The sequence below is a fragment of the Bidens hawaiensis genome, unplaced genomic scaffold, assembly GCF_021521415.1.
Source record: "Bidens hawaiensis isolate Kalapana, Puna unplaced genomic scaffold, B.hawaiensis_p1.1 tig00052854_1, whole genome shotgun sequence".
NCBI lineage: Eukaryota > Viridiplantae > Streptophyta > Magnoliopsida > Asterales > Asteraceae > Bidens > Bidens hawaiensis.
Window position 1 is genome coordinate 4,343 of NW_027499497.1, and position 27,824 is coordinate 32,166.

General features: G+C 38.9%; 1 protein-coding gene across 1 annotated transcript; it reads right to left on the reverse strand.

Moving 5' to 3' along the window:
- Positions 1-23,172: 23,172 nt before the first annotated feature.
- On the reverse strand, positions 23,173-24,429 carry LOC143599793 (uncharacterized). The gene is made up of 2 exons (XM_077077666.1): positions 23,872-24,429; positions 23,173-23,763 (listed from the first exon to the last, which is right to left on the reverse strand). The coding sequence occupies exons 1-2, from the start codon at positions 24,427-24,429 to the stop codon at positions 23,173-23,175; spliced, it is 1,149 nt and encodes a 382-aa protein (XP_076933781.1).
- Positions 24,430-27,824: the final 3,395 nt, after the last annotated feature.

Here is a 27,824-nt window from a genome sequence, read left to right on the forward strand (position 1 = left end):
TTAACAATAATACTATTATATTTATTTTGTGAACTCGTTTAGAAATCGAACCAACATCGTGTATGGTATCATTATTTACTATCAATATTATTATTTATTATTATTATTATTATTATTATCAAAAACATTTTAATTAATACTAAGATCTTTATTCTTTAACTATAATTATTAGTATTATACTATATTAGTATTATTATTAATAATTATTGTTATTATTATTATCATCTTTATCTTATATCTATATACATACATATATATATATATATATATATATATATATATATATATATATATATATATATATAACCTATCTTTTTAGAATTACTATTATCATTACTATCATTTATCATTAATAATATTATTATAAACTTTATTATCAATTCATTTTATGAAAACCGAACTCTTGATTTAAAACCCGTCTTGTTTCTATTTAATATTGGTTTAGTTATTTAAAAGCCACAATAAAATAATATTATTTTCATTTTAATTATCAATAAGTACGAGTCCCTAATCATTAACAAATTAACCAATAATCCGATTAACAACTGAACCTTCTTGTCCAATGTTTCAAATGTAGTTTCTACTAAAGTTCAAGTTCATTAATATTTTATTTATTCGTTTTCAATTAGCTTTCAAGTCGGATTCGTTCGTTTCGTTCACAAGGTTTTTATATGTCGATCATTTATTATTTCCGATTCGTCAATCGAGGTGAGTACTTTCATACCCCGTTTTCCATCTTCCGTTTTGGGGTGACATTTAATACTTATCAAACTAATTACTTTACTTTACTTAAATCTTTAAACCCACAAACGTGATTGTATACTTTACTTAAATAAATGCTCGATTTGGTGTTATATGCTTACATGCTTAAATGTTTATTGCTTTGGTGGGTAGCCACACTTGAATGCTAAACTTTGAATGCTAAGGCAGGTTAGCCTCACAAAATCCGATCTATTTGGTATCCCCTTATAGACGGTATCGCGATCCGAATCGAAATCCCGAATCCATTTGGTATTCTCTTATGGAGGGTGTCGTTAATGTATTCTTATTAACGATAACTATTTAGCATGAGGCGGGTAGCCTCATGTATCCGAGTATACTTGGCTGTTACCATTTAGAAACTGTCCGAACTATTTATCTTTTGCATATCTAAATTGTTGCTATTATTTATTGTTTTGTATACAAGTTTTATGGCTTTTTATTACTATATACTTATATGCTCAAACTTATGAATTTCCTCACCAACCTTTGTGTTGACAAACTTTATTTTATGAAATGTTACAGGTTTGACTTTTGTTGACTCGAGGACTTGATGAAAACGTTACCAAGACCATTAGGATTTAGTAAAACGAACAATATAATTGTTACTTGTATTCAAATTGTTTGTGTGAACGAGATGTGTTTATTATTGATTTATGAAATAAATGAGCTGATTAAATATTATCACTTTAAATAGTGTCTTGTGTATTTGGGCAATCGGTTGCACCCCGGCATATTCCGCCGCCTTTGGTCAGGGTGTGACAAGTTTGAATGAAAAGATCTAAATTAAAAACCATTAAATTAAAAAAATAATAACTGTATAATTCAATCGGTTAGCATTATATAGTAATAATTCCAAATATAGAACAAACAACTTTGACTAACATAACCTTGTAATTAACTAAAAGAAAAATTTTGATTGGTTGAAAGAACTTCTCACACTTCTTGCAATAACTTGATTTCTCTCTTGAACTTAAACATATATATATATCAAATCAATATGAACCATTTTTACATTAAAAATCGTTCGACTAATAGTAATAGCATTAATTAGATAAATTAGGTATGAACTTTCATATATATATATATATATATATATATATATATATATATATATTTTGCATCTTTAAAAATCTTTCAAATTTATATGAAATTGATAACCTTAAATGCATTCGAGAATAATATTTCTTCTTTGATTAACTAACCAAAAATATTTATGTTATTACCTCCATATATATACTTTCAGTTTCACAATAAATTTCACCACACGTATTTTCATCAATTAAATTATGAAATTTCACATTTTTTCCGTAAGGTTCATTTCTATTTTCATATTTACAAACATATATAATCTAAATTTACATTCGTTACTACTTACACATTCTAATTATTATTTATAAATATTTTATTTACACGTTTTTTTGTTAAGTTAATTATATAACGGGGTAACTGAAATCAATCTTATGTCAGAAAGACTTGTATTCCAAAGTATAATGTTTATCTTGGTGCGAACATGACGTTGATTTTTAGGAAAACTTTACTATGAATCTATGATTAAAAAAATTTCCATTTAAATTGAAAGGAATGCACTTTTCATTTACAGTTTGTTTTGCAATGACCATTAATAGAAGTTAAGGTTAGTCTCTAGCAAGAGTTGACATATACTTGAGAGACCACGTGTTTACACATGGTCAACCTTATGCTGCTTTATCAAGAGTGATGAGTAGAGATTGTATTAAAATGTTTATATAAGACAATGAATGTAAAGTTACAATTAAAACAACAAATAAGGTTTATAAGGAAGTATTTAGTAATTTATGAATTTTACATTTTCAACTATTAATTAAGTTTCTAAGTGTTGTACTTTGAATGTTATTTTGGTTTAACTATATGTTTGACAATCATGTGTTTTCGTACAAGTATTATTTACAACTAAACATCATGTTTCCGTCCCAAAAAAACATATTACAAATTATGTTGTCATTTCAGATTACGTGTGTTTGTTAGACGATTTCTATGTTTTTACCCGTGTCGTACACGGGTCAATAACCTAGTCTATACTATATTAAAATACATTTAGGATGGCTAAAAGAGTCATTTCACCCAAAACTCTAAAATTAAGCGGTACAATCAAGTCAAGCATAGGATACAAGTGCTTTAAGCTTCTAAAGTTTGAAGATGAAACAAGCGGCCAGATTCAAATTTGAAAATCAAAACCAAAAAGCACACTGCTCGCTGCCAAATAGTCAGATACATACAAACGAGATCAGATCACGCAGAAAGGGGTGGAGCACTACAAACCCTAAATAGCATCCAAAACAATTTACACATGAAAGACAAATGGGAGTAGTAATTGATCATTTGCTACCTGTATTGCACTCAATTTGAGAAAGGATGAAGAATCGTCGGCCTAGGGTTTTGATAAAGACTTCCATAGGTATGTTTTTGCTTTAATTACATTATGTAATCATGCTAAATGACTGGGATTGATCTATACCCGTGTTTTGAAGGTGTAATCCATGTTTAAAGGGACCGATTGAAGCTTCTTGGGTCGGATCGAAGACAGCCATCACAGGTATATAGGTTTTGTGTCATTTTCAACCCTGATTTTCAATAGTCTTATGATTCTGGGATGTTCTATACAAAATATGAGAGTTAAATTCATAGTCAAGGTTTTAGGGTTTTGATATGTATATGCATACATATCTTTTACATATACCAAATTTCATAAAAACCGATTTCGTGTCTTGATTATGAATGATCCAGGAGACAAGCTTATGGAAACTACGGGGTGATTTTAATCTTTTTGGAATTAATGCTTCTGGTATAGTTTCCCTTATAATTGAAATTTAATTCACTAACTGAAAATCAAATCTATAATACTATGGGCATATTTATTTTAGAGTTAATTATGATTATTTATATTTGGTACTAATTTATTATTAGGGCGAGTCATGTCTTCGGGGTTATGATTCTGTAATGATATTATTAATTTTATGTCACTGCTTTTATTCTGGCCCATTAGGTCGTTACCAGTATAACCCAACCTGCCCATGTTAAACAAATCAACTCATTTTTTGAGTTTGACTTTTTTATTAACAAATATTAAATTAATTAATTATTGTTAATTAATTAATTAATTATTGTTATTATATTTTAATATTCAAAATACAAGTTCAGCTATGAAATTAATTTATTGAAGTAATAACTTTTTATTTGCATGCGGGGTTAACAATTGTTATCTGTTTGTGCAGACTGCAGAATGACTCCACTTTTCTATCAAGGCTCAGCGAGATTTCAAAGTTAAGTCGAGTCAGCAAAATTTTTTGGTTCATTTCAAGGTACAAAGTGAGGTTTATGATAGTTATTTGAATCGCTTCATATCAGAATAACAATTATTATATATAAATCACGAAAAAATTAAGTAAATAATAAACATGCTGGATTTGAGCTGTTATAAGTTAAACGAGCTTGGGCTAAAAATAAACTTTTTTAAATTTTGTTTTTTCTTAATCATATTGTAGCAACATATTTGCCTCTTTTCTAGCAAAACTGAAGCATTTTCTAGCTTTCAATGAATTCGAAGTAAGTGTTTATATGTCACACCCTCAAAATCCACTAACGGAGTTTTACCGTCAGAGGGTGTGAACTGGCAGGATCGGAATCATTAGTTATAACCAAACCAAAGAAAACGTTTAAATGAAAAATAAGTGCGGAAGCGTAAAACCTTAATTCAAAAGTTGCGTCACGCAGGACGACTTAAAACCAAATGTAAATGTTAAAATTAAGTTTGCAGAGTAAGATGTTTAACAATTAATGCATGCTCCTAAACCGCGCGCCCGCCTCGGCTACCTGAGAATAACATACTAAAAGGGGTCAACACGAGGTTGGTGAGTTCACAAGTTATATAAGATAAATCGTTTAGCGTTTGAGTTCAGCGTTTTCGTTAAGTGTTTTGCGTAACCACGTTACGGCGTTTAAAAGTTTTGCGTAACCACGTTACGGCGTTTAAATGTTTTGCGTAACCACGTTACGGCGTTTAAATGTTTTGCGTAACCACGTTACGGCGTTTAAGTGTGTAACCACGTTACAGCGTTTAAGTGTTACCAGATAATGTTATGTCAAATTATATATCGATAGGTAGCTAATCTATACAACAAGTATTACTAAGTGGTTCGAGACCGAAGCTGACTGTTTATCAAGTGCCCGTCACCAGGTCAACCCAGACCATGGTAAGTGTTAGCCAAAATTACACCCACTCAACCTCCAGTTGAGCTTAGCGTCGGGTGGGGTTTGTCAAACCCAGTAGTACTACTCAACAGTGACTCGCTATTCCAAATATTAACCGGTTCGATGCGTGGGACTTCAAGGGTTACGTGCCGCTTAGCCTCTACAAGTGATATATATAATTTATAACAAAATCTTAAATATGTGTTTATCTCAAAAATGCTTTTATCGGAGTATGTTATCTCCCCCAAGTGAAAAACGTTTGAAAACAGTTCAAAGAGCGGGGTAAGTGAACTCACTGTTTGCGAAGAATATTCCAAATTAGATCACCGAGTGATGCGCGTCGTAGAAAACTCTCTAGCGTTCTAAAATAACAAAGAGATTTTCTAAGTATCGGAACGTTTAACGAGTCTCTAGACTCGGCACACAATACCTATGCACGTATCATGTTTCGTGTTTCGTTTGTGAACCGTGTGTGATTTAAACAAGTACAATTGTGATACGATACACGAGTGAGCAATTACTTTCGTGTCATGTATTAATAACATACTTACAAGCAATTATTCCCGTAAGGGCATTCTGGTCAACAAACAAAGACTAACTAACCATTATTCCCCATAAGGGCAATTTGGTCAATTCATGGCAATCAAACTAGCAACTACTCCCCGCAAGGGTATTTTGGTCAAAATACAACAATTATATAAAAACTATCATATTTCATGCATTCCTACACAACTCAGCAGCTAGTTTCATTGTGACAGAATTTCTACTTGAAAGATTGTACTATTTCACCGATCATATCATCTCAATTAATTCACCAAAAATCACCACTGAAACATACATGTCTTAGGTTTCCAGAACATATTTTATATTATTTTTATTCCATATAGATTTCTCATAATGATCAAAACACTACAGTAAACTCATATCAGTCAGATTCATGCACAACAGAATGTTATTTGCAATTCCCGGTAAACGAAAAATCCAATAAATGCAAGACCACTTGGGTTTGGTTCCTAACTCAGTGAGTCAACTTCCAGAAGTGGAACCAACCCAATTGGCCTCGTAGTTCATGAGATATAGAATTTACAATATAACCTAACAGCAGGTCTAACAGCTCAGCTTTGCATCACGTTTTTGTAAAATCATAAAAGTATACTTCCACTTATCCAAAAATTACGAATTTATACTTTATAGAAACTAGACTCAACCTAGTTTACTGCAGTACCCACAATCTCAATCAATTTTCACGTTTACACTTCGTTACAGTCAGTTAAACATCGTATATATATTCTGTCCAGAATCTGTTCACATCAAAACTCAACATCATAACAATCTATGAACTATCATGCATCCATATAACCCTCTAGACACCATAACTACTATCCATGCATATAAATCACACCATACATACAAGATTAGGGTTTGTGTTTTAATTCAAATCAAGAACAACAATCAATCATGTATCAATATCAATCTAGTTATCACTTTATCATCAAATCAATTCAAGAATCACATGAACAATATAACACCTAGAATCGGCCAGCTAGGGTTTGTTATTAACCCAACAAACATCAAATTCAATCAACAAGGATGTGAAGGATGATCAAATATACCTTCCTAGCACTTAGTTCCTGGATCAAAGACTTGAATTGATGGTGTATGTGGGTGTTCTTGTGGACGGCAGCCGTGGAGAAGGGAGGTGAGAGAGAGCCGATCGGAACTTGTAGGTTAGGGTTAGGATAATAATAATAGTTAGGGTTAAGTTAATAATATATTTATAGATATACAAGTTACATTCTAATCCCTCTACTTTCCAAGTGTTGTTTTTCTAGAACATTCTATCATACTTGCACAATAAGTTAACATGACCATAATATTATCACATAGCACATAATCCTAACACATAGTAATCACATAGTTCGTGTTTTGACGTTTGTCGTTTATTTATCAACTCGTTTGCGTTTAGGTGCAAATCCCGAAAGACTACTACACATGTAGTAAATGTTAAGCGTCATTTAAACCCTAGTTTAAATGTAATGAAGTATGCGTTATAGATTCAACGATCTTTAAAGTTTGAATTAACGGAGTTGAGTTAACGAGGTTAACCTGGAATTGACGATTGTCACATCATTCCCATGTTAAAGAATTTTCGTCCCGAAAATTTGAGTCAAGTCGTGATGAGAGCCTTCGGTGATGTTTGACGGTTTGCCGGGTTTCGCGGTTTTCGGTGTTTGGTTAGCCCTTCAAAAAGGTGAGGGTACTTTTTCATCATTTGATCCTCGCGTTCCCACGTGAACTCCGGTCCACGTCTCGAGTTCCAACGAACCTTAACGATTGGAATTTTGCTGTGTTTGAGTGTTTTGGTTTCCCAATCCAAAACTTCGACTGGTTCCTCAATGAACCGTAACTGTTCATCAACTTGCAGTTCCTCCAAAGGGACTACTTGGGTTTCATCAGATAGGCATTTCTTCAAATTTGATACGTGGAATACATCGTGTACGCCACTGAGTTCTGTTGGTAGGTCCAGTCGGTACGCCACCGGACCAATGCGCTCAGTTATCCGGTACGGACCAACATACCGTGGGTTGAGTTTGTTTCGCTTACCAAAGCGAACTACACCTTTCCAAGGTGAGACTTTGAGTAACACCCGATCGTTCACTTTAAATTCGAGAGGTTTTCGGCGCTTGTCGGCGTAACTCTTTTGGCGATCCCGTGCTGCTGCCATGCGATTTCGGATTTGAACAATCTTTTCCGAGGTTTCGAGTACCAGTTCTGGACCAGTGATTTGGCTGTCACCCACCTCTGCCCAGCAGAGTGGTGATCGACACTTCCGTCCGTACAGCGCTTCAAACGGCGCTGCCTTAATACTTGCGTGGTAGCTGTTATTATACGAAAACTCTACCAAGGGTAAGTGGGGTTCCCAACTTTTTCCGAAATCTAAAACGCATGCACGCAACATATCCTCCAGGGTCTGAATAGTCCGTTCACTTTGCCCATCCGTCTGAGGATGGTATGCTGTACTCATATCGAGACGTGTGCCCAGTGCGCTTTGCAGCGACTTCCAAAAGTGTGAGGTAAAACGAGAATCTCGATCGGAAATGATCGAGACAGGCACTCCGTGTCTAGACACCACTTCTTTCATGTATACTCGAGTCAGTCTTTCCATTTTGTCCGTTTCCTTAATCGCTAGGAAATGTGCCGATTTAGTCAACCGGTCAACGATCACCCAGATGGTATCGCATCCCGTCGGTGTCTTAGGCAAACCCGTAATAAAATCCATTGAGATGTGCTCCCATTTCCACATTGGGAGTTCCGGTTGTTGCAGTAGACCAGATGGTTTCTGGTATTCAATCTTGACTCTGGCACAAGTCAAGCATTTGCTCACGTAGGTGGCAATGTCGGCTTTCATGTTCGGCCACCAGTAAAGTGCCTTTAAATCATGATACATTTTATCTGAGCCAGGGTGGATAGAATATCGGGACTTGTGAGCTTCGTCCATCACTAGAGTTCTCAACTCTCCGTATCGTGGAACCCAAATCCGGTTCTCAAAATATCGGACCCCGTCCGATCTGGTTTCAAGTTGCTTGTTCATGCCCCGCATGAGTTCCGATGGAAGATTTTCATCTTTCAAAGCTTCCAGTTGCGCATCGCGAATCTGATCGGGTAAGCTGGCATGAATCGTAAGTTGCAATGCTCTTACTCGTCTGGGTTTTTCTGTTTCTTTTCTGCTGAGGGCGTCGGCCACCACATTGGCCTTGCCCGGGTGGTACTTGATGGCACAATCATAATCTTTGAGCAGCTCGACCCAACGACGCTGTCGCATGTTCAGCTCCTTCTGATCGTAGATATGTTGGAGACTCTTGTGGTCGGTGTAAATGGTAAACTTGGTACCGTACAAGTAATGCCTCCATATCTTAAGAGCAAACACCACAGCTCCGAGTTCCAAATCATGGGTCGTGTAGTTCTTCTCGTGAACCCGTAGTTGTCTAGAGGCGTAGGCTATAACCTTCTCGAGTTGCATCAGTACACAACCGAGACCTTGTATAGATGCGTCACAGTGTACCTCAAAATTTTCTGTTCCCTCGGGGAGGGCTAAAATAGGGGCGCTACAAAGCTTGGTTTTCAACAGTTGGAAAGCGGATTCTTGCGCGTCACCCCAGTTGTACTTAGTGCCCTTGTGAGTCAAAGCGGTGAGGGGTTGAGCAATCTTTGAAAATCCCTCGATGAAACGCCGATAGTAGCCGGCCAGTCCTAGGAATTGTCGCACTTCAGTCGGAGTCTTAGGTGCTTCCCAGTTTTTGATGGCCTCTACCTTACCGGGATCGACATGGATACCATTCTCGTTGATCACATGTCCTAAAAAGTGAACCTCGCGAAGCCAAAATTCACATTTCGAGACTTTAGCATACAGTTGTTCCTTCTTCAGTAGTTCCAGAATTATCCTTAAGTGCTCTTCGTGGTCAGTCTCGTTCTTGGAGTAGACAAGAATATCATCGATGAAAACAATCACGAACTTGTCGAGGTACGCCTTGCATACTCGATTCATGAGATCCATAAATACGGCTGGCGCGTTGGTTAGGCCAAAAGGCATAACCGAGAACTCGTAGTGACCATACCGTGTTCTGAAAGCCGTCTTTGAAATATCTTCTTCGCGCACTCTCAACTGGTGGTAACCGGATCGTAGATCGATCTTCGAGTAGTAACTCGATCCCTGAAGCTGGTCGAATAAATCATCAATTCGGGGTAAAGGATAACGGTTCTTGACCGTCACCTTGTTCAATTCCCGGTAGTCGATGCACATTCGGAAAGTCCCGTCTTTCTTTCGAACAAACAAGACAGGGGCTCCCCATGGCGATGAGCTAGGTCGGATAAAACCTTCATCCAACAAATCTTGCAACTGGGTGGACAACTCCTGAAGTTCCGCCGGTGCGAGCCGATACGGGGCTCGTGCTATGGGTGCTGCACCGGGTGTCAACTCGATTTGGAATTCGACTTGACGAATAGGAGGGAGTCCGGGCAAATCCTCCGGGAAAACTTCCGGAAAGTCTCGCACAACCGGTATGTCTTCAATTCGTTTCTCCTCCGCGGGTTTCTCAACAATCTGCGCAAAAATTGCCGGATGACCCTTTCGTAGATACTTCTGTGCTTTCATAAGGGTGATGATGCTGTTGGTCATGCCGCTTCTCTCGCCTCGGACCGAAATGATCTCGCCGGAAGGGGTGGTAATATGGACTATTTTATCATGGCATATAATCTCCGCTCGGTTCTCGGATAACCAGTCCATGCCGACAACGACATCGAAACTACTAAGCGTAAAAGGAATAAGGTCGATGTCAAAAACATGACCTGACAGTTTCAACTTACATCCCGCAAGTATATGAGTTGTTACTACAGTTTTACCATTAGCTAATTCAACAGGAAACTTAGCGTCTAACGGGGTTGGAGTAAGGTCTAAAAGTTGGCTAAAGGCTTTCGACACAAAACTCCTATCAGCTCCAGTGTCAAACAAAATAGAAGCAAAATAATCGTTTACAGGGAACTTACCGGACACCACATGCGGATCATTGCGGGCTTGACCCGATCCAATCACAAACGCTCTTCCTTTGCCATTTCCTCCACCGTTACTGCCACTTCCATTGCCCCCATTGTTGTCATTATGTTTCAGCTTGGGGCAATCCTTCCGGAAATGACCTTCCTGTCCACATTCAAAACATCCCTTAGTCGTCATCGGTTGCTTAGGAGCACCCTTTGCCGCAAGGTCTCCTCTACATTCTTTCGCTTGGTGACCTATCTTTCCGCATCTTTGACACTTGACACGGTCACACTGGCCAACATGATGATAGTTGCACCTGTTGCACTTTGGATACTTCCCAGCATATCCGCTCGAAACCTGCCCGCTACCGTTGTTGTTGGAGTTGTTGTTGTTGTGATTCTGAGTGTTAAAGCTCCGGGTGAACTCGGGTTTACGGTAGTGTTGTTGCGGTGGGAGGTTCGAGGATGAAGATCTGGTGTTGTCGAACTTTCTCTTCCCGCTGTTCGGGTTGCTGTTGTTGTTACTGTTGCTGACGTGGTCATTACTCGGGTTGTCACGGGCTTTAACAGTCGAACCCCTCGGTGGTAACGCACCCTGGGTCACAGCCTGATCCGTCAGTTTGTGAGCCAAACGGATCGCTTGTTGGATCGTGGCTGGTCTGGAAGACGTCACCATACCCTGAATCTGTGGTGCTAACCCATCAATGTACATCTCTATTCTCTTGCTCGGCGGATCCACCATCCGCGGACACATCACAGCCAACTCGTGCGAACGAGTAGTGTAGGCTTCAATCTCCGAACCTACCATCTTTAGTGACCAAAATTCTGATTCTAACTTCGAAATTTCCTCCCTCGGACAGTACTCCTCTCGCATCATGCTTTTGAACTCCTCCCAGTTCATCGCGTTAGCCAGTTCCAATCCAAGGATCTGGACGTTCGAATTCCACCAAGTGAGGGCGGAATCCTCAAGTGTCCCAGCAGCGAATTTGACCCTACTGGCAGGGGGACAGTTACACATCTCAAAGGCCGACTCGGCCTTCTCAGCCCAACGCAGGAAGCCTATAGCTCCCTCAGTGCCCTTAAACGTACTGGGCTTGCAGTCACGGTAGTTCTTGAAGGTACACGTTCCATTCGGACCTCCTGTTTGATTCTGAACGTGTGCGGCTAAAGCGGCCGCGACATGGTCATTCAGCAGAGTTTGGAGTTCAGCTGCAGTCATGCTGATGTTACCACGTCCTCGTCCAGCGTTTCTTCCAGCCATTTCCTAGAATCACAGTATAAAGATGTTAAACATGAATTTTTCTTTCATATACAACACACCATACATGTAATGAAAAGATAAGTAAGAAAGAAATAAGAGACAACATCACATCACAACCACACATTAGTCTAAATAAAAATTCATGATTAAAACCATTGTATCCGCCACAAAGTATTTCCAATCAATCCTCAATTCATAGAAAAATAATAGTTAGGATGGAGACAACCCCTCCATCTAAGCATCATCATTACTAGATGTCGTCATCTGAGGACACCTCTGAGTGTGCCTCCTCCTCAGCCGGTTCTTCCTCCGGTTCTTCTTCGGGATCTTCCTCGGGATCTTCTTCGGGATCTTCCTCAGGCTCCTCTTCGGGATCTTCTTCAGGTTCTACTTCAGGCTCTGCCCCAGGCTCGGCCTCAGGCTCTGCCTCAGGGTCGGCTGCGTTCTGAGCAATCTGCATTTGTAGGATATCGCAACGCTCTAACGCTATTTCGGTTCGGGTCCTTGCTTCTTGGAGTTGCTCTTTCAAGTCTATCATTTCGGCTTGCATCTTCATCATAACCTTCGTTTGTTGATCACTAGCCCCTTGCATATCCTTCATTGCCGCCGCCATGCGGGCAACCTCCTCCTTATTCTCGGTTTCGTCTTTTAACAATCTGGAAACGTTCTCTCTCGTGTAGCGCATGTAACCCACATCACGCTCCAAACATGAAACAACGGCTGCGAGAACTCTCTCTACAGGTTCGGTTATGGGTGGTAGGGTGTTGGGATAAGCAGGGTGGTTCGGGTGTGGCAACGGGGGAACTTGTTCACGGTAGACCATACGTCTGATCATGTTAGGGTACCAATCCCAGCTAACGTTGTTTTCGTAAAGGCTTCCGGATAGGCGGTACCTCTTCGGTGCGGGAGCTGCGAGTTCCGGGACTACGCGGGGTGGCGAGGCGGTAGGTAACTGAGGTTCCTTCCCGTGAGCATGCGTCATCGAATCGGATGATGATGAGGGTGGCGTCGACATTCCTACAGGTAAGCCGTGTATGCGCGCGCGTATGAGCGAATGAGGTAAGAGATAAGATTACAAGACTACACAAACCTATGCAGTGCGTATTATTATAACTAATGGGTCGTCGCGGTTATAGTCTAGTATGCATGCAGTTTCTAGTTCACTATAACCAATGGCTCTGATACCAATCTGTCACACCCTCAAAATCCACTAACGGAGTTTTACCGTCAGAGGGTGTGAACTGGCAGGATCGGAATCATTAGTTATAACCAAACCAAAGAAAACGTTTAAATGAAAAATAAGTGCGGAAGCGTAAAACCTTAATTCAAAAGTTGCGTCACGCAGGACGACTTAAAACCAAATGTAAATGTTAAAATTAAGTTTGCAGAGTAAGATGTTTAACAATTAATGCATGCTCCTAAACCGCGCGCCCGCCTCGGCTACCTGAGAATAACATACTAAAAGGGGTCAACACGAGGTTGGTGAGTTCACAAGTTATATAAGATAAATCGTTTAGCGTTTGAGTTCAGCGTTTTCGTTAAGTGTTTTGCGTAACCACGTTACGGCGTTTAAAAGTTTTGCGTAACCACGTTACGGCGTTTAAATGTTTTGCGTAACCACGTTACGGCGTTTAAGTGTGTAACCACGTTACAGCGTTTAAGTGTTACCAGATAATGTTATGTCAAATTATATATCGATAGGTAGCTAATCTATACAACAAGTATTACTAAGTGGTTCGAGACCGAAGCTGACTGTTTATCAAGTGCCCGTCACCAGGTCAACCCAGACCATGGTAAGTGTTAGCCAAAATTACACCCACTCAACCTCCAGTTGAGCTTAGCGTCGGGTGGGGTTTGTCAAACCCAGTAGTACTACTCAACAGTGACTCGCTATTCCAAATATTAACCGGTTCGATGCGTGGGACTTCAAGGGTTACGTGCCGCTTAGCCTCTACAAGTGATATATATAATTTATAACAAAATCTTAAATATGTGTTTATCTCAAAAATGCTTTTATCGGAGTATGTTATCTCCCCCAAGTGAAAAACGTTTGAAAACAGTTCAAAGAGCGGGGTAAGTGAACTCACTGTTTGCGAAGAATATTCCAAATTAGATCACCGAGTGATGCGCGTCGTAGAAAACTCTCTAGCGTTCTAAAATAACAAAGAGATTTTCTAAGTATCGGAACGTTTAACGAGTCTCTAGACTCGGCACACAATACCTATGCACGTATCATGTTTCGTGTTTCGTTTGTGAACCGTGTGTGATTTAAACAAGTACAATTGTGATACGATACACGAGTGAGCAATTACTTTCGTGTCATGTATTAATAACATACTTACAAGCAATTATTCCCGTAAGGGCATTCTGGTCAACAAACAAAGACTAACTAACCATTATTCCCCATAAGGGCAATTTGGTCAATTCATGGCAATCAAACTAGCAACTATTCCCCGCAAGGGTATTTTGGTCAAAATACAACAATTATATAAAAACTATCATATTTCATGCATTCCTACACAACTCAGCAGCTAGTTTCATTGTGACAGAATTTCTACTTGAAAGATTGTACTATTTCACCGATCATATCATCTCAATTAATTCACCAAAAATCACCACTGAAACATACATGTCTTAGGTTTCCAGAACATATTTTATATTATTTTTATTCCATATAGATTTCTCATAATGATCAAAACACTACAGTAAACTCATATCAGTCAGATTCATGCACAACAGAATGTTATTTGCAATTCCCGGTAAACAAAAAATCCAATAAATGCAAGACCACTTGGGTTTGGTTCCTAACTCAGTGAGTCAACTTCCAGAAGTGGAACCAACCCAATTGGCCTCGTAGTTCATGAGATATAGAATTTACAATATAACCTAACAGCAGGTCTAACAGCTCAGCTTTGCATCACGTTTTTGTAAAATCATAAAAGTATACTTCCACTTATCCAAAAATTACGAATTTATACTTTATAGAAACTAGACTCAACCTAGTTTACTGCAGTACCCACAATCTCAATCAATTTTCACGTTTACACTTCGTTACAGTCAGTTAAACATCGTATATATATTCTGTCCAGAATCTGTTCACATCAAAACTCAACATCATAACAATCTATGAACTATCATGCATCCATATAACCCTCTAGACACCATAACTACTATCCATGCATATAAATCACACCATACATACAAGATTAGGGTTTGTGTTTTAATTCAAATCAAGAACGACAATCAATCATGTATCAATATCAATCTAGTTATCACTTTATCATCAAATCAATTCAAGAATCACATGAACAATATAACACCTAGAATCGGCCAGCTAGGGTTTGTTATTAACCCAACAAACATCAAATTCAATCAACAAGGATGTGAAGGATGATCAAATATACCTTCCTAGCACTTAGTTCCTGGATCAAAGACTTGAATTGATGGTGTATGTGGGTGTTCTTGTGGACGGCAGCCGTGGAGAAGGGAGGTGAGAGAGAGCCGATCGGAACTTGTAGGTTAGGGTTAGGATAATAATAATAGTTAGGGTTAAGTTAATAATATATTTATAGATATACAAGTTACATTCTAATCCCTCTACTTTCCAAGTGTTGTTTTTCTAGAACATTCTATCATACTTGCACAATAAGTTAACATGACCATAATATTATCACATAGCACATAATCCTAACACATAGTAATCACATAGTTCGTGTTTTGACGTTTGTCGTTTATTTATCAACTCGTTTGCGTTTCGGTGCAAATCCCGAAAGACTACTACACATGTAGTAAATGTTAAGCGTCATTTAAACCCTAGTTTAAATGTAATGAAGTATGCGTTATAGATTCAACGATCTTTAAAGTTTGAATTAACGGAGTTGAGTTAACGAGGTTAACCTGGAATTGACGATTGTCACATTATAGTTTTCTACTATTAGTTAGTTTTCGTTTGTTTCTACTTTTACATCGACTTGTTAAATTTTATAGATAACTTGATGTTATAAATGTGCCGATACGGGTTTGATATAAGTGGCATATGTGATGATTTTACAACTGAGAATTAGAGCAGGATGATCAAAACAACTCCATGATCTCCAGCATACGACTCAACTGATTGACCCAAACGTAAACACAACTGCACCAACCAGAACCAGAAGGAAGACATGTGGCAATAGAGGAAGAGGCGATGCTGCAGGTAGGACTCGAATGAAAATAGCAATTCCAAAAGAGGGTTGGAGTATTTGCATGATGAATGAAGCCAATATTGTGAGTCGGTTATTTTAGTTTATTTCTATATGCCCCCTTTGACCCGTAAGAGAAAACATGAACATAAATTTATTAAGAAGCAGGACAAGTTGGTCGTCAAACATTATTATGTGTTGAAACGGGTCAATTTGAATAAAGATCAAAGCAAGCTCGGTTGGCATATTTTGGCAATTTTTGCTGTAAGTTTATTAAGAACTACTATATCAAATATAGTTATGATGATTATAATACAAAACATTAGTATGTTAATTTTATAAGTACTATATTAAGACTGCTTTATACACCAATTTCATATATATTCTTATCAATGATTTGATAGATTGTTTTCATTTCATAGTTTCCTATTATGTTGTGTTTGTTCATTTCTTTATACCAGTATTTATTTGAAACTCATTTATGTATGGTGAAATTTTAGTATGTGGAACCAAGTTTATTTGCTTCAATATGAATACTAATTAGTGGCTGCGCAGTTCATAACCCAGGTACCAAGTTACAAGCTTTATGTTTTGGTTGTGCAGTTTATGAAGTGATGTGTTGGCAATATGAAAATATTTTGTTCATTATTAACTCTTGAATTCTTAACCAATTATGTAGCTTGATGAAAAGAACGTCCTTTCCTAATACCTTATAAAAGTATAGCAATAGATGACTATTTTAATATGTTTGAAAATTTAATTTAATGATGTCTAATTTGTTAGCCCATGTCAAAGTTTTGGTTTTCAGATTTTCGGTTTTTAACCGATACCGAACCGAGCCAATGTTTGTAACTGAAATAGCCTGATGTGCAAAAATATATATATAAATAATAAACACGAATTACAACTAAGCTTTAAAAACCAAACAATTTACCCTGGTTCATACAAACGGCAAGTGTACCGGTCGTGTATAGCAAAGATGAGAAAAGTCCGGATATCGAACTCGAAGACACGTGAGAACGGCTCAGATTATAAACCCTAATCCAAGTCCTACCCTAATAATATTTTTTTAAATGATTTTTAATAATTAACTACTTGACCTAACTTACTTTAACTAAATTAAAAGACTTAACAAGACTTAATGAAACACTTAACGGAACTTAGAAGCTTAACTGACAATGGAGAAAACGTCTACCTAGATAAGAATCCTATTGAAGGTCTAACAAGCTAATGGATTGAATATTCTCACGACACCGATATCTAAGGATGACACAACTAAGGTTCACTCAAGAAAGCTAGATCACCTCTCGGTCTCACTAACAAACCCTAACTTACACTTAGTTGATTTTAAGAACAAACCGGGAAACAAGTTGTTAAAGTGTTCAAATGTGGACTCTCCTCTCAGACTCACCAACACACGACCCTAATGGAAACGGATACTATGCAACCAAGGATAGAGGAACAATTTGTTTTAACTTAAACTAGACCAACTAATCGCTCACAAACCCAAACCCGACAAAAACCGAACCCGCTCTCGCACGATCCTATCCTAACAAGTAAAATCTATGAGACGACCTTACTTCCTATCACCTCTCGGTCTCTAAGAAGGTGCCTACCCGCTGAATCTAATCAATTAACACACCCACTTAAACCCTAAGGTTGTACTTCCCGCAACAATCTCCAAACACAAAGTAAAGAGTCAAACAAGCAATAGTCAATCAAAACTAATTCAATCAATCAAAGCAAGGGGTATATGAGTATAATTAATAAAATTACAGCCAATAAATACAACCTAATTCAATATTAAACCAAACTTTCATTAACAAATCAAGTCATGATGATCAAACAATCCATATTACTTACTAAAACCTAACAATAATCATCAAACCTAGGTAGAACTAACAAGTTTAGCCTAACATGATTTTTGGACAGCATGTATATATTATTATAAACACCATGTTAATCATCATAAACATCATATTAATCATTCAACAATCTATCAAGACCAATAACAACTCAATCTTCAATTCAATTGCAAAAGAAATCAAGTTTAAAGATCAAATCAACAAGTATTGAACATTGACAAGAACACAAAGTTTATAGATGTTTTACTACCAATTATGGCTGAAATAAACGATGAAGATGAACCCTAGCTGCTGTCCACAACCTCCCTTGATGTTATTCTTCTTCTCCTAGCCACCACCAAGCCTCCACAACTCTTTTTTCTTTCTTTCTTGCTGTCCATAGCTCCGATCGGGATTAGGGGCTGCTTTGGTTTGAGTTTTTATATTATATTGTTGTTGTTCTATTGTGATCTGCTCACGTCCACTTCTTTTAATAAGAAACACAATTGTTTGTTGTATCTTTTACAGAGACAACAAACAAAAGTCTTGCGTCAACACAAAAACCACAAACTTAAATTATTCTCCTTGTAAAGTGAAGCTGCTGATCGCCACTCTATATTGTTAGGGTTTTTTTCTTTTTTATGATATATTATATAATAATAATACATGAAAGGCTTGGATCTTGTGGGCTTGGGTCGGGTCTTGAGTTTTAGTCTTCAAACTTGATCATAAAGGCCTCCAATGTCTTCAAAAACCTGAACCTTTCCTCCTTTAAAACTCGTAACCTACAACAATTATAAAACATTATAAGATCATGTTAAAACGAGTTAAAAACATTATTTATTATATAATTAAGCCATTAAAAGATGATAAAAAGGTATGGAAAATAGGTGTGTTTTACAACACATCAAACATCCCCACACTTAAGACTTGTTCATCCCTGAAAAAAAAATCTACACAGGATCATAACCAAGTGAAAAACAACAAACTCCCAGATTATTTATCAATATTAAAGCACAAGAAACAGCTCGACATATTGACCGCGATTGCCGGTTTGTTGTCCACTTAGACCCAGCCACTGACCTATCAAGCCCCCCTTTTGCATTAAACGTTTTAAGTCCAAAATTCAAGGCTACACCTACCCCATCTCAGACAAAGAGAGCTAGAAAAACTAGAGTCGAAGCAAACTGGTTCGACAAATCACCATAAGCCAAGAACTCGTTGATGGTACTAAGTAGATGCACTCGGTGAAATTTGATGGATGAATGGTCGTGTGAAGGTCGTACGAGCTATTCCTAAATATTATTGGACTTTGTCCTATAAATCCCTAATTTGATATTTATTGACTAAGAACCTTCGAGCCCCAATAGTGTATCCTCAGAGTCACTATCCCCTTGGTAACACGTAAACTCTAAGTCCCATCTAGTATGTGCATCTTTGGCCTCTTTTACTAACTTTGAGAATGCTTCTTTGGCATTTTACAATACATAACTTTCTTACAATCATTTTCTTTTCAGAACAACTTTTCAGAGTACACATAACTTTCATAACATACTTTTTTTCCCTTTTTTTTTCTTTTTTAATTTTTTTATATCACCCTAAAGTATATAATTATTTCTAAGCTCGTAAAAAGATGGACATGTGGTGGTATGCTGGTTTGAGTGCATTTAATTCTTACCATCTCAAAGTTTTCAGAATATGGTAATCCTCCCTAAGCATGGATATTCGGTTTCATCGTTTTCAAATTACTATATATATAATATCTGCTAATGGGGACTATCAAAGCTAGTTGGGCCTACCTACACATCCCAAATCAGATATGCAAACCATCTCTTCTTTTATTATTATATTATATATTTTTAAAGTTCCGAGAGTTCGTTAACACAATGGTAAAAATATCATTTCCTGCTTAACGTAGAACAAAAACAATTTTCAAGAGACATTTTTCTTTTAATTTTTTATTTTCTATTATTTTTTTTCAAATTCAGTCGCCCCAGCCACTTTCACTTTTCGGGTGAATGGCTATCCCGTACATCTACAGGTAGAAAACGCGACCAAACATATACAAGTATATGCCCCCCGAACTTGAGTAACTGACATAATTTTCAGCGAAAGAACAAAACAATTATTATTATTATTATTATTATTATTATTTATTACTTTTTTATATATGTTTTTTTTTCTAAAACTAAGTAAAATAAACTCCCATCCCGACACTTAAAATGAAATCGTCCTCGATGATAACAAGAAAAAGAAATAAAATAAAATAAAAATAAAACTTTAAACAATCAAAAGTAAAACAGAGAACGGGTTACTACCCTGGTTTATATGCAGAATCTTCATTAGCTGTGTATCAATCGAACGATCGTATAACATTTCATTCGCGGCCGCAACCTCGGGAGAACCAGTTCCAAAACGCCAACAGAGCTACCATGCGCATTATAATACCTGCAATAACTCAAACTCGCTCGCATGTAGCGGCGTACAAAAAAGGAAAAAAAAACATAAGCAATAAACATATTTTTGAGTTTTTGTATTTTTTTTATTTTTTAATTTTTAATTTTTTTATTTTCTTTTTTTTAATTATTTTTTTTTATAATAATAATAATAATAATAAAATAAATAAATCAGATAATAATGAAAATCATAATACACACACTACAACTCGGTCCATCTCCCGAGTGATGCATCCAACACGTCTACGCTCGGCGAGTGAGTCAAGGTAGAACACCTCGACTTTCTGATCAGCTACTGGCTCGCCTATGTAGTGCTTCAACCTCTGACCGTTCACCTTAAACTTCCCACTTTCGTCTTCAATCTCAATTGTCCCATACGAGAATACCTCAGTAATGGTGAACGGGCCTGACCATCGGGAATTCAGCATTCCCGGAAATAATCGTAATCGGTAATTATATAGAAAAACTCGATCCCCACACTTGAACTGTTTATCACCTCTCAACTTCCTATCATACAAATTTTTGGTCTTTAGCTTATAATTGTACGAGTGTGCATAGTCATGATCGCGAAGTTCCTCTAACTCATGTATCTGATGGAAACGGTGAACTCCAGCAGTCGAAAGATCAAGGTTAACTGTTTAAAGCGCCCAAGAAGCACGATGCTCCAACTCAACAAGCAGATGACAAGCTTTCCCATAAATCATCCAAAACGGTGTGGAATCGGTCAGAGTTTTGTACGCTGTACGGAAAGCCCACAAAGCATCATCTAATTTGTCGAACCAATCCTTTCGGATTAGCCCAACCGTCTTCTCAAGAATGCGTTAAATGTCCCGGTTACTCACCTCTACCTGTCCACTGGTCTGTGGGTGATACGCAGTCACAAGCCGATGGGTGACCCCATAGCGTTGCAACACCTTCTCCATCTGCGCGTTGCAGAAGTGAGTACCTCGATCATTGATCAAGACTTTCGGTACACCAAAACGAGAGAAGAGATTTTTAAGAAATCTCATTACAACTCGGGCATCGTTAGTGGGCAAGGCTCTGGACTCGACCCACTTGGAGACGTAATCAACTTCCACAAGTATGTACTTGTTCCCTCTAGACGATGGGAATGAGCCCATAAAATCAATACCCCAAATGTCAAAAACCTCGCAAACCTGAATAGCATTTTAGGGCATCTCATTTCGGGATGAGATGTTACCGACACGCTGACATCGGTCACAGCTTTTTACGAACGCATGAGCATCTTTGAAAATCGAAGGCCAATAGAATCTTGAATCGAAGACCTTCTTAGCAGTAAGAACAGCACCATGGTGACCTCCTGTCGGTCCCTCATGACAGTGGCTCAAAATCCGCCACCCCTCTTCAACATCTACGCATCTCCTCACCAGCTGATCAGCACCTATACGAAAAAGAAATGGGTCGTCCCAGATGTAGAATTTACTTCAGCAAAGAATTTCTTCTTTTGCTGGTGAGACATCCTACTAGGGAGGGAACTATCGACGAGGAAGTTTGTGATATCGGCAGACCACGGGTAGCCGTCATCCTGGGCTCTAACAAACATAAGATTCTTTATCGGGAAATGGTCATTGATGATGACCCTAGCATCTCCGATCTCGGCTTTCTCAAGATGTGACAAGTTATCGGCCGCTACATTCTCGGCCCCTTTTTTCAATGATTTCGATATCAAACTCCTGAAGCAGCAGGATCCATCGGATAAGACGAGGCTTAGCATCCTGCTTGCTAAAAAGATAACGAATGGCAGCATGATCCGTGTAGACTACTGTTTTGGACAGAACAAGATAGGACCTAAACTTATCAAATGCAAACACGACAGCTAACAACTCTTTCTCGGTGGTCGTGTAATTCTCTTGAGCACTGTTTAGGGTTCGGCTTGTATAGTAGATCGGGTGGAAGTGCTTCTCCTTTCGCTGTCCAAGCAGTGCTCCAACGGCATAGTCGCTCGCGTCGTACATCAATTCGAATGGCATAGACCATTCGGGAGCAATTATGATCAGGGCGTTAACGAGTTTGTCTTTTAGAAGATCAAACACCTCGATACAATGTTCATAGAAGACAAATGGAGCGTCTTTCTCTAGTAGCTTGGTCATCGGTCTCGCAATTTTTGAGAAATCTTTGATGAACCGGCGATAGAAACCTGCATGACCTAAGAAGCTACGGATGGATCTCACAGAAGTGGGCGGGGGAAGATTAGAAATGGTTTCAATTTTAGCCTTGTCGACCTCGATCCCCGCACTCGAGATCCTATGTTCGAGAACAATGCCCTCACGTACCATGAAGTGACACTTCTCCCAGTTGAGGACTATGTTGGTGTCGACGCAACGAGCCATCATCCTATCTAGGTTGGAGAGACAAAGATCGAAAGAATTCCCGAAAACAGAAAAATCGTCCATGAAGACTTCCATGGAATCCTCGATCATGTCATGAAATATTGCCACCATACATCGCAGGAAAGTATCTAGAGTGTTACAGAGTCCAAAGGGCATGCGTTTACAAGAAAACGTGACGTAGGGGCAGGTGAATGTGGTTTTCTTTTGATCATCGGGAGAGATCGTGATTTGGAAATACCCGGAGAAACCATCCAGAAAGCAGTAGCACTGCTAACCCGCCAAACACTCAAGCATCTGATCAATGAAGGGTAGAGGAAAGTGATCTTTCTTAGTGGCGTCGTTCAGTCTGCGGTAGTCGATGCAGACTCTCCAACCAGTCATGGTCCTAGTGGGAATAAGCTCGTTCCTTTCATTGGTGATGACAGTCATGCCACCCTTCTTGGGAACCACTTGGACCGAACTCACCCAGGCGCTATCAGAGATGGGAAAAATGATTCCCGCATCAAGGAGTTTAATGATTTCTTTCTTAACGACCTCTAGCATTTTCGGATTAAGCCTCTATTGAGGCTGAATGACGGATTTGAAATTATCCTCCATGAGGATTTTATTAGTGCAGAACGAGGGATTAATCTCTTTGATGTCGATAATCTTCCATGCTATCGCCTCCTTATGCATTTTCAGCACCTTCAACAACTTCAACTTCTCGAACTCCGTCAAGGCAGACGCGATGATGACAGGTAGCTTCCTCTCCTCGTCCAGAAATGCATACTCCAAATGATCAGGTAGATCCATAAGTTCTAAGGAAGGAGGAGGGCTCTCAACAGAAGGTCGATCCCTCAGATCGTCTCGCACGATCTCAACAGATGACTCTGAATCATGGGGTGGTGAAACGGTGTCATCCATCAATGGTGGAGTGGTCATGGCAACCATCTCGACCTCTAAAATCTCCCTATCAAGAATCTGTGGGTCCAAGGTAGGTCCTCCACAGATGTCAGTGAAAAACTCCCGCACATGCGAGGCGATGGTGTCAACGAAATACAGTGAGTCGTCTGCTGACTTGGGGTGCTTAAGTGACTGTCTTACGTCAAAGGTGACGTTATCATCCCCAACTTTCAAAATCAATTTTCCCCCACGGACGTCGATCAATGCCTGTGCGGCGACAAGGAATGGTCGGCCTAAAATGAGTGGGACACTATCATCCTCATTCATATCCAGAATGACAAAGTCCATCGGGAAGATGAACTTGTCGATACGAACATACATGTTCTCGACCACCCCTAGCGGGTATTTCACGGAACGATCGGAAAGTTGGATACTCATTCGGGTTGGCCTCGGTTCTCCAAGACCCAACTTACTGAACATAGAATACGACATGAGATTGATGTTGGCCCCAAGGTCGGCCAAAGGATGTCGAACCGTATCGTCACCTAAGATGAAGGGAATTGTGAAACTCCCAGGATCGGCCATTTTTTCAGGAAACCTGCTCTGCAACACTGAAGAGCACCAAGCACTCAACGGAATAGAAGAGACCTCAGCTAGCTTCTCCTTATTGGAAAGAATGTCCTTGAGAAATTTGGCATATTTGGGCATCCGAGAGAGCGCCTCAAAGAAAGGAATGTTCAGGTGAAGCTGCTTGAAAAGTTCAAGGAACTTGGAATTTTGCTCCTCGTCTCTATCCGATCGGAGTCTCCCAGGATAAGGCAATTTGGGTTTGTAAACTCTCAAATGTGGGTTTGATGATGATGAAGGTATATCGGCCGGCTTCGTACTCGCTGAAATAGTCTGCTGGTGTGCCTCGGCCGGAGGAGGCTCCATCTGGATCTCCTAGCCCACCTGCTCCTCTTCATCGACCGCAGGTGTGACAACTCTCGAAGGATTAGCCTATCTTTCTCTTTTTGCACCGCTTCTAGTAGTCACCGCTTTGGCGAACCCTCTTGGATTTTTCTTCGTATTACTTGGTAGTGAACCTGGTGCCCTCTCGGATAATTGGCTGGCAATCTCTCCGACGTGACGCTCAAGATTAGCTAGAGACGTGGCTTGGTTCTTCAACATAGCATCGTCTTCCGCAAATTTTGCCTCATTTTTCACTCGGTTCCTCTCATCTCGCTTCAGCCGCTCAGCCATCATCTCCTCCAGTGAGGCTTTCTTCTCCTCTCTCCCCACTTGTTCCGAACTCTCCTGACCTGAACTCCCATGCCCGAATAGATTCTCTCTACGCTGCTTTGGTATTGGGCTTGGTAGCCACTGGCTTGTCCCCCTCGATAGTTATTATGATTTCTCCAGCCAGTGTTCCTTCCGAAGGAGAGGTTATGATATCTCAAGGGGTTGTTGATGAAGTCAACCTCCTCCTGATTGCTATCCGAGTTAACAGGACAGTCAATGGTGTCGTGACCCCCTCGGCAAACCTCATACTTCGCGACACTCTTAACGGTAAGATCTCTAACGAGTTTGTTCAACGCATCAATCTGCGCCTGCATGCTAGTGTTCGAATCGACCTGAAGTACTCCTCTCGATGAAGTGGAAGAATTTCTGCCCCCGTGCCCCTCATAGCTCGCTGCAAGATCATCAAAAACGACGACGCACTCATCGGGATCTTTATTCTTAAGGAGGTTCCCGTTAGCAGTTTGGTTCAACATCTCTCTCACGTGTTGTGTGGCTCCATTGTAGAATTTATCGATGAGCATCCACTTATCTAAACCATGATGAGGAAAACTAAGAAGGAGGTCCTTGAATCTTTATCAAACTTCCCCGAAAGACTCGTCGGACCTCAAGCGGAAGGAACAAATCTCCTCACGGAGTCGAGCGGATTTAGATGGTGGAAAGAATTTGGTCATGAATTTCTCTTGAAGGCCCGCCCAAGTGGTGATGGATCTTGCAGGTAGTGACTTCAGCCATTTGTAGGCTTTGCCGGCAAGAGAGAATGGAAAAAGACAGAGATAGATGGCTTCATCGTTCATGTTGCCGATATTGAAAGTTTCGCAGATTTGAACAAACATGTCGACGTGGTTAGAAGGATCTTCGCTTTCTAACCCTTGGAATTGTAGTGTGGTTTTGATGAGTTGCATGATGTGGGCAGGGATAGACCAGTTCCAGCTGCGAAACCGTTCGGTAAAGTGATGCTAGAGTGAGGATTCGGAGTCGGCCTACCATAGTCAGCTACTACTCTCCTAGGCTGTTGGTCACCCATGTTCCTATCCCTAGAAGAAATGAAAGAAACAGAAGAAGAAGAATCAGAACCTGACGGTGAAACAGAACGCTCTCTCTCGGGCTGGACTTCGTAGACGTTTCAAGCTTCGGAGGTCCTTGTCAGTGGGAATGACGCATATGACTAAAAAGAAAAACTAAAATTAACTAAGCTAAAATCAAACTAAAAAAAAATAAACAAGTATACAGAAAACAGGTAAGTCCCCAAACACGGGTCGTTCTCTAATCGCCTCAAACCATGTCCCGGCAACGGCGCCAAAAACTTGATGTTCAAAAATATATATATAATAAACACGAGTCGCAACTAATCTTTAAAACCATACAGTCTACCCTAGTTCACACAAACGGAAAGTGTGCCGGTCGTGTATAGCAAAGATGAGGAAAGTCTGGATATCGAACTCGAAGACACGTGAGAACGGCTCATATTATAAACCCTAATCCAAGTCCTACCCTAATAATATTTTTTTAAATGATTTTTAATAATTAACTACTTTACCTAACTTACTTTAACTAAATTAAAAAACTTAACAAGACTTAATGAAGCACTTAACGGAACTTAGAAGCTTAACTGACAATGGAGAAAACGTCTACCTAGATAAGAATCCTATTAAAGGTCTTACAAGCTAATGGATTGAGTAATCTCACGACACCGGTATCTAAGGATGACACAACTAAGGTTCACTCAAGAAAGCTAGATCACCTCTCGGTCTCACTAACATACCCTAACTTACACTTAGTTGATTATAAGAACAAACCGGGAAACGAGTTGTTAAAGTGTTCTAATGTCGACTCTCCTCTCGGACTCACCGACACACGAACCTAATGGAAACGAATACTACGCAACCAACTATAGAGAACAATTTGGTTTAACTTAAACTAGACCAACTAATCGCTCACAAACCCAAACCCTACAAGAACCAAACCTGCTCTCGCGCGATCCTAATCTTAACAAGTAAAATCTATGAGACGACCTTACTTCCTATCACCTCTCGGTCTCTAAGAAGGTGCCTACCCGCTGAATCTAATCAATTAACACACCCACTTAAACCCTAAGGTTGTACTTCCCGTAACAATATCCAAACACAAAGTAAAGAGTCAAACAAGCAATAGAAAATCAAAACTAATTCAATAAATCAAAGCAAGGGGTTTATGAGTATAATTAATAAAATTACAGCCAATAAACACAACCTAATTCAATATTAAACCAAACTTTCATTAACAAATCAAGTCATGATGATCAAACAATCCATATTACTTACTAAAACCTAACAATATTCATCAAACCTAGGTAGAACTAACAAGTTTAGCCTAACATGATTTTTGGACATCATGTAAATCATATTATAAACACCATGTTAATCATCATAAACATCATATTAATCATTCAACAATCTATCAATACCAATAACAACTCAATCTTCAATTCAATTGCAAAAGAAATCAAGTTTAAAGATCAAATCAACAAGTATTGAACATTGAACAAGAACACAAAGTTTATAGATGTTTTACTACCAATTATGGCTGAAATAAAAAATGAAGATGTACCCTAGATACTGTCCACAACCTCCCTTGATGTTATTCTTCTTCTCCTAGCCACCACCAAGCCTCCACAACTCTTTTTTCTTTCTTTCTTTCTTGTTGTCCACAGTTCCGATCGGGATTAGGGGCTGCTTTGGTTTGAGTTTTTATATTATATTGTTGTTGTTCTATTGTGATCTGCTCACGTCCACTTCTTTTAATAAGAAACACAACTGTTTGTTGTCTCTTTTAAGGAGACAACAAACAAAAGTCTTGCGTCCACACAAAAACCACAAACTTAAATTATTCTCCTTGTAAATGAAGCTGCCGATCGCCACTCTATATTGTTAGGTTTTGTTTTCTTTTTTATGATATAATAATAATAATAATACATGAAAGGCTTGGATATTGTGGGTTTGGGTCGGGCCTTGAGTTTTAGTCTTCAAACTTGATCATAAAGGCCTCCAATTTCTTCAAAAACCCGAACC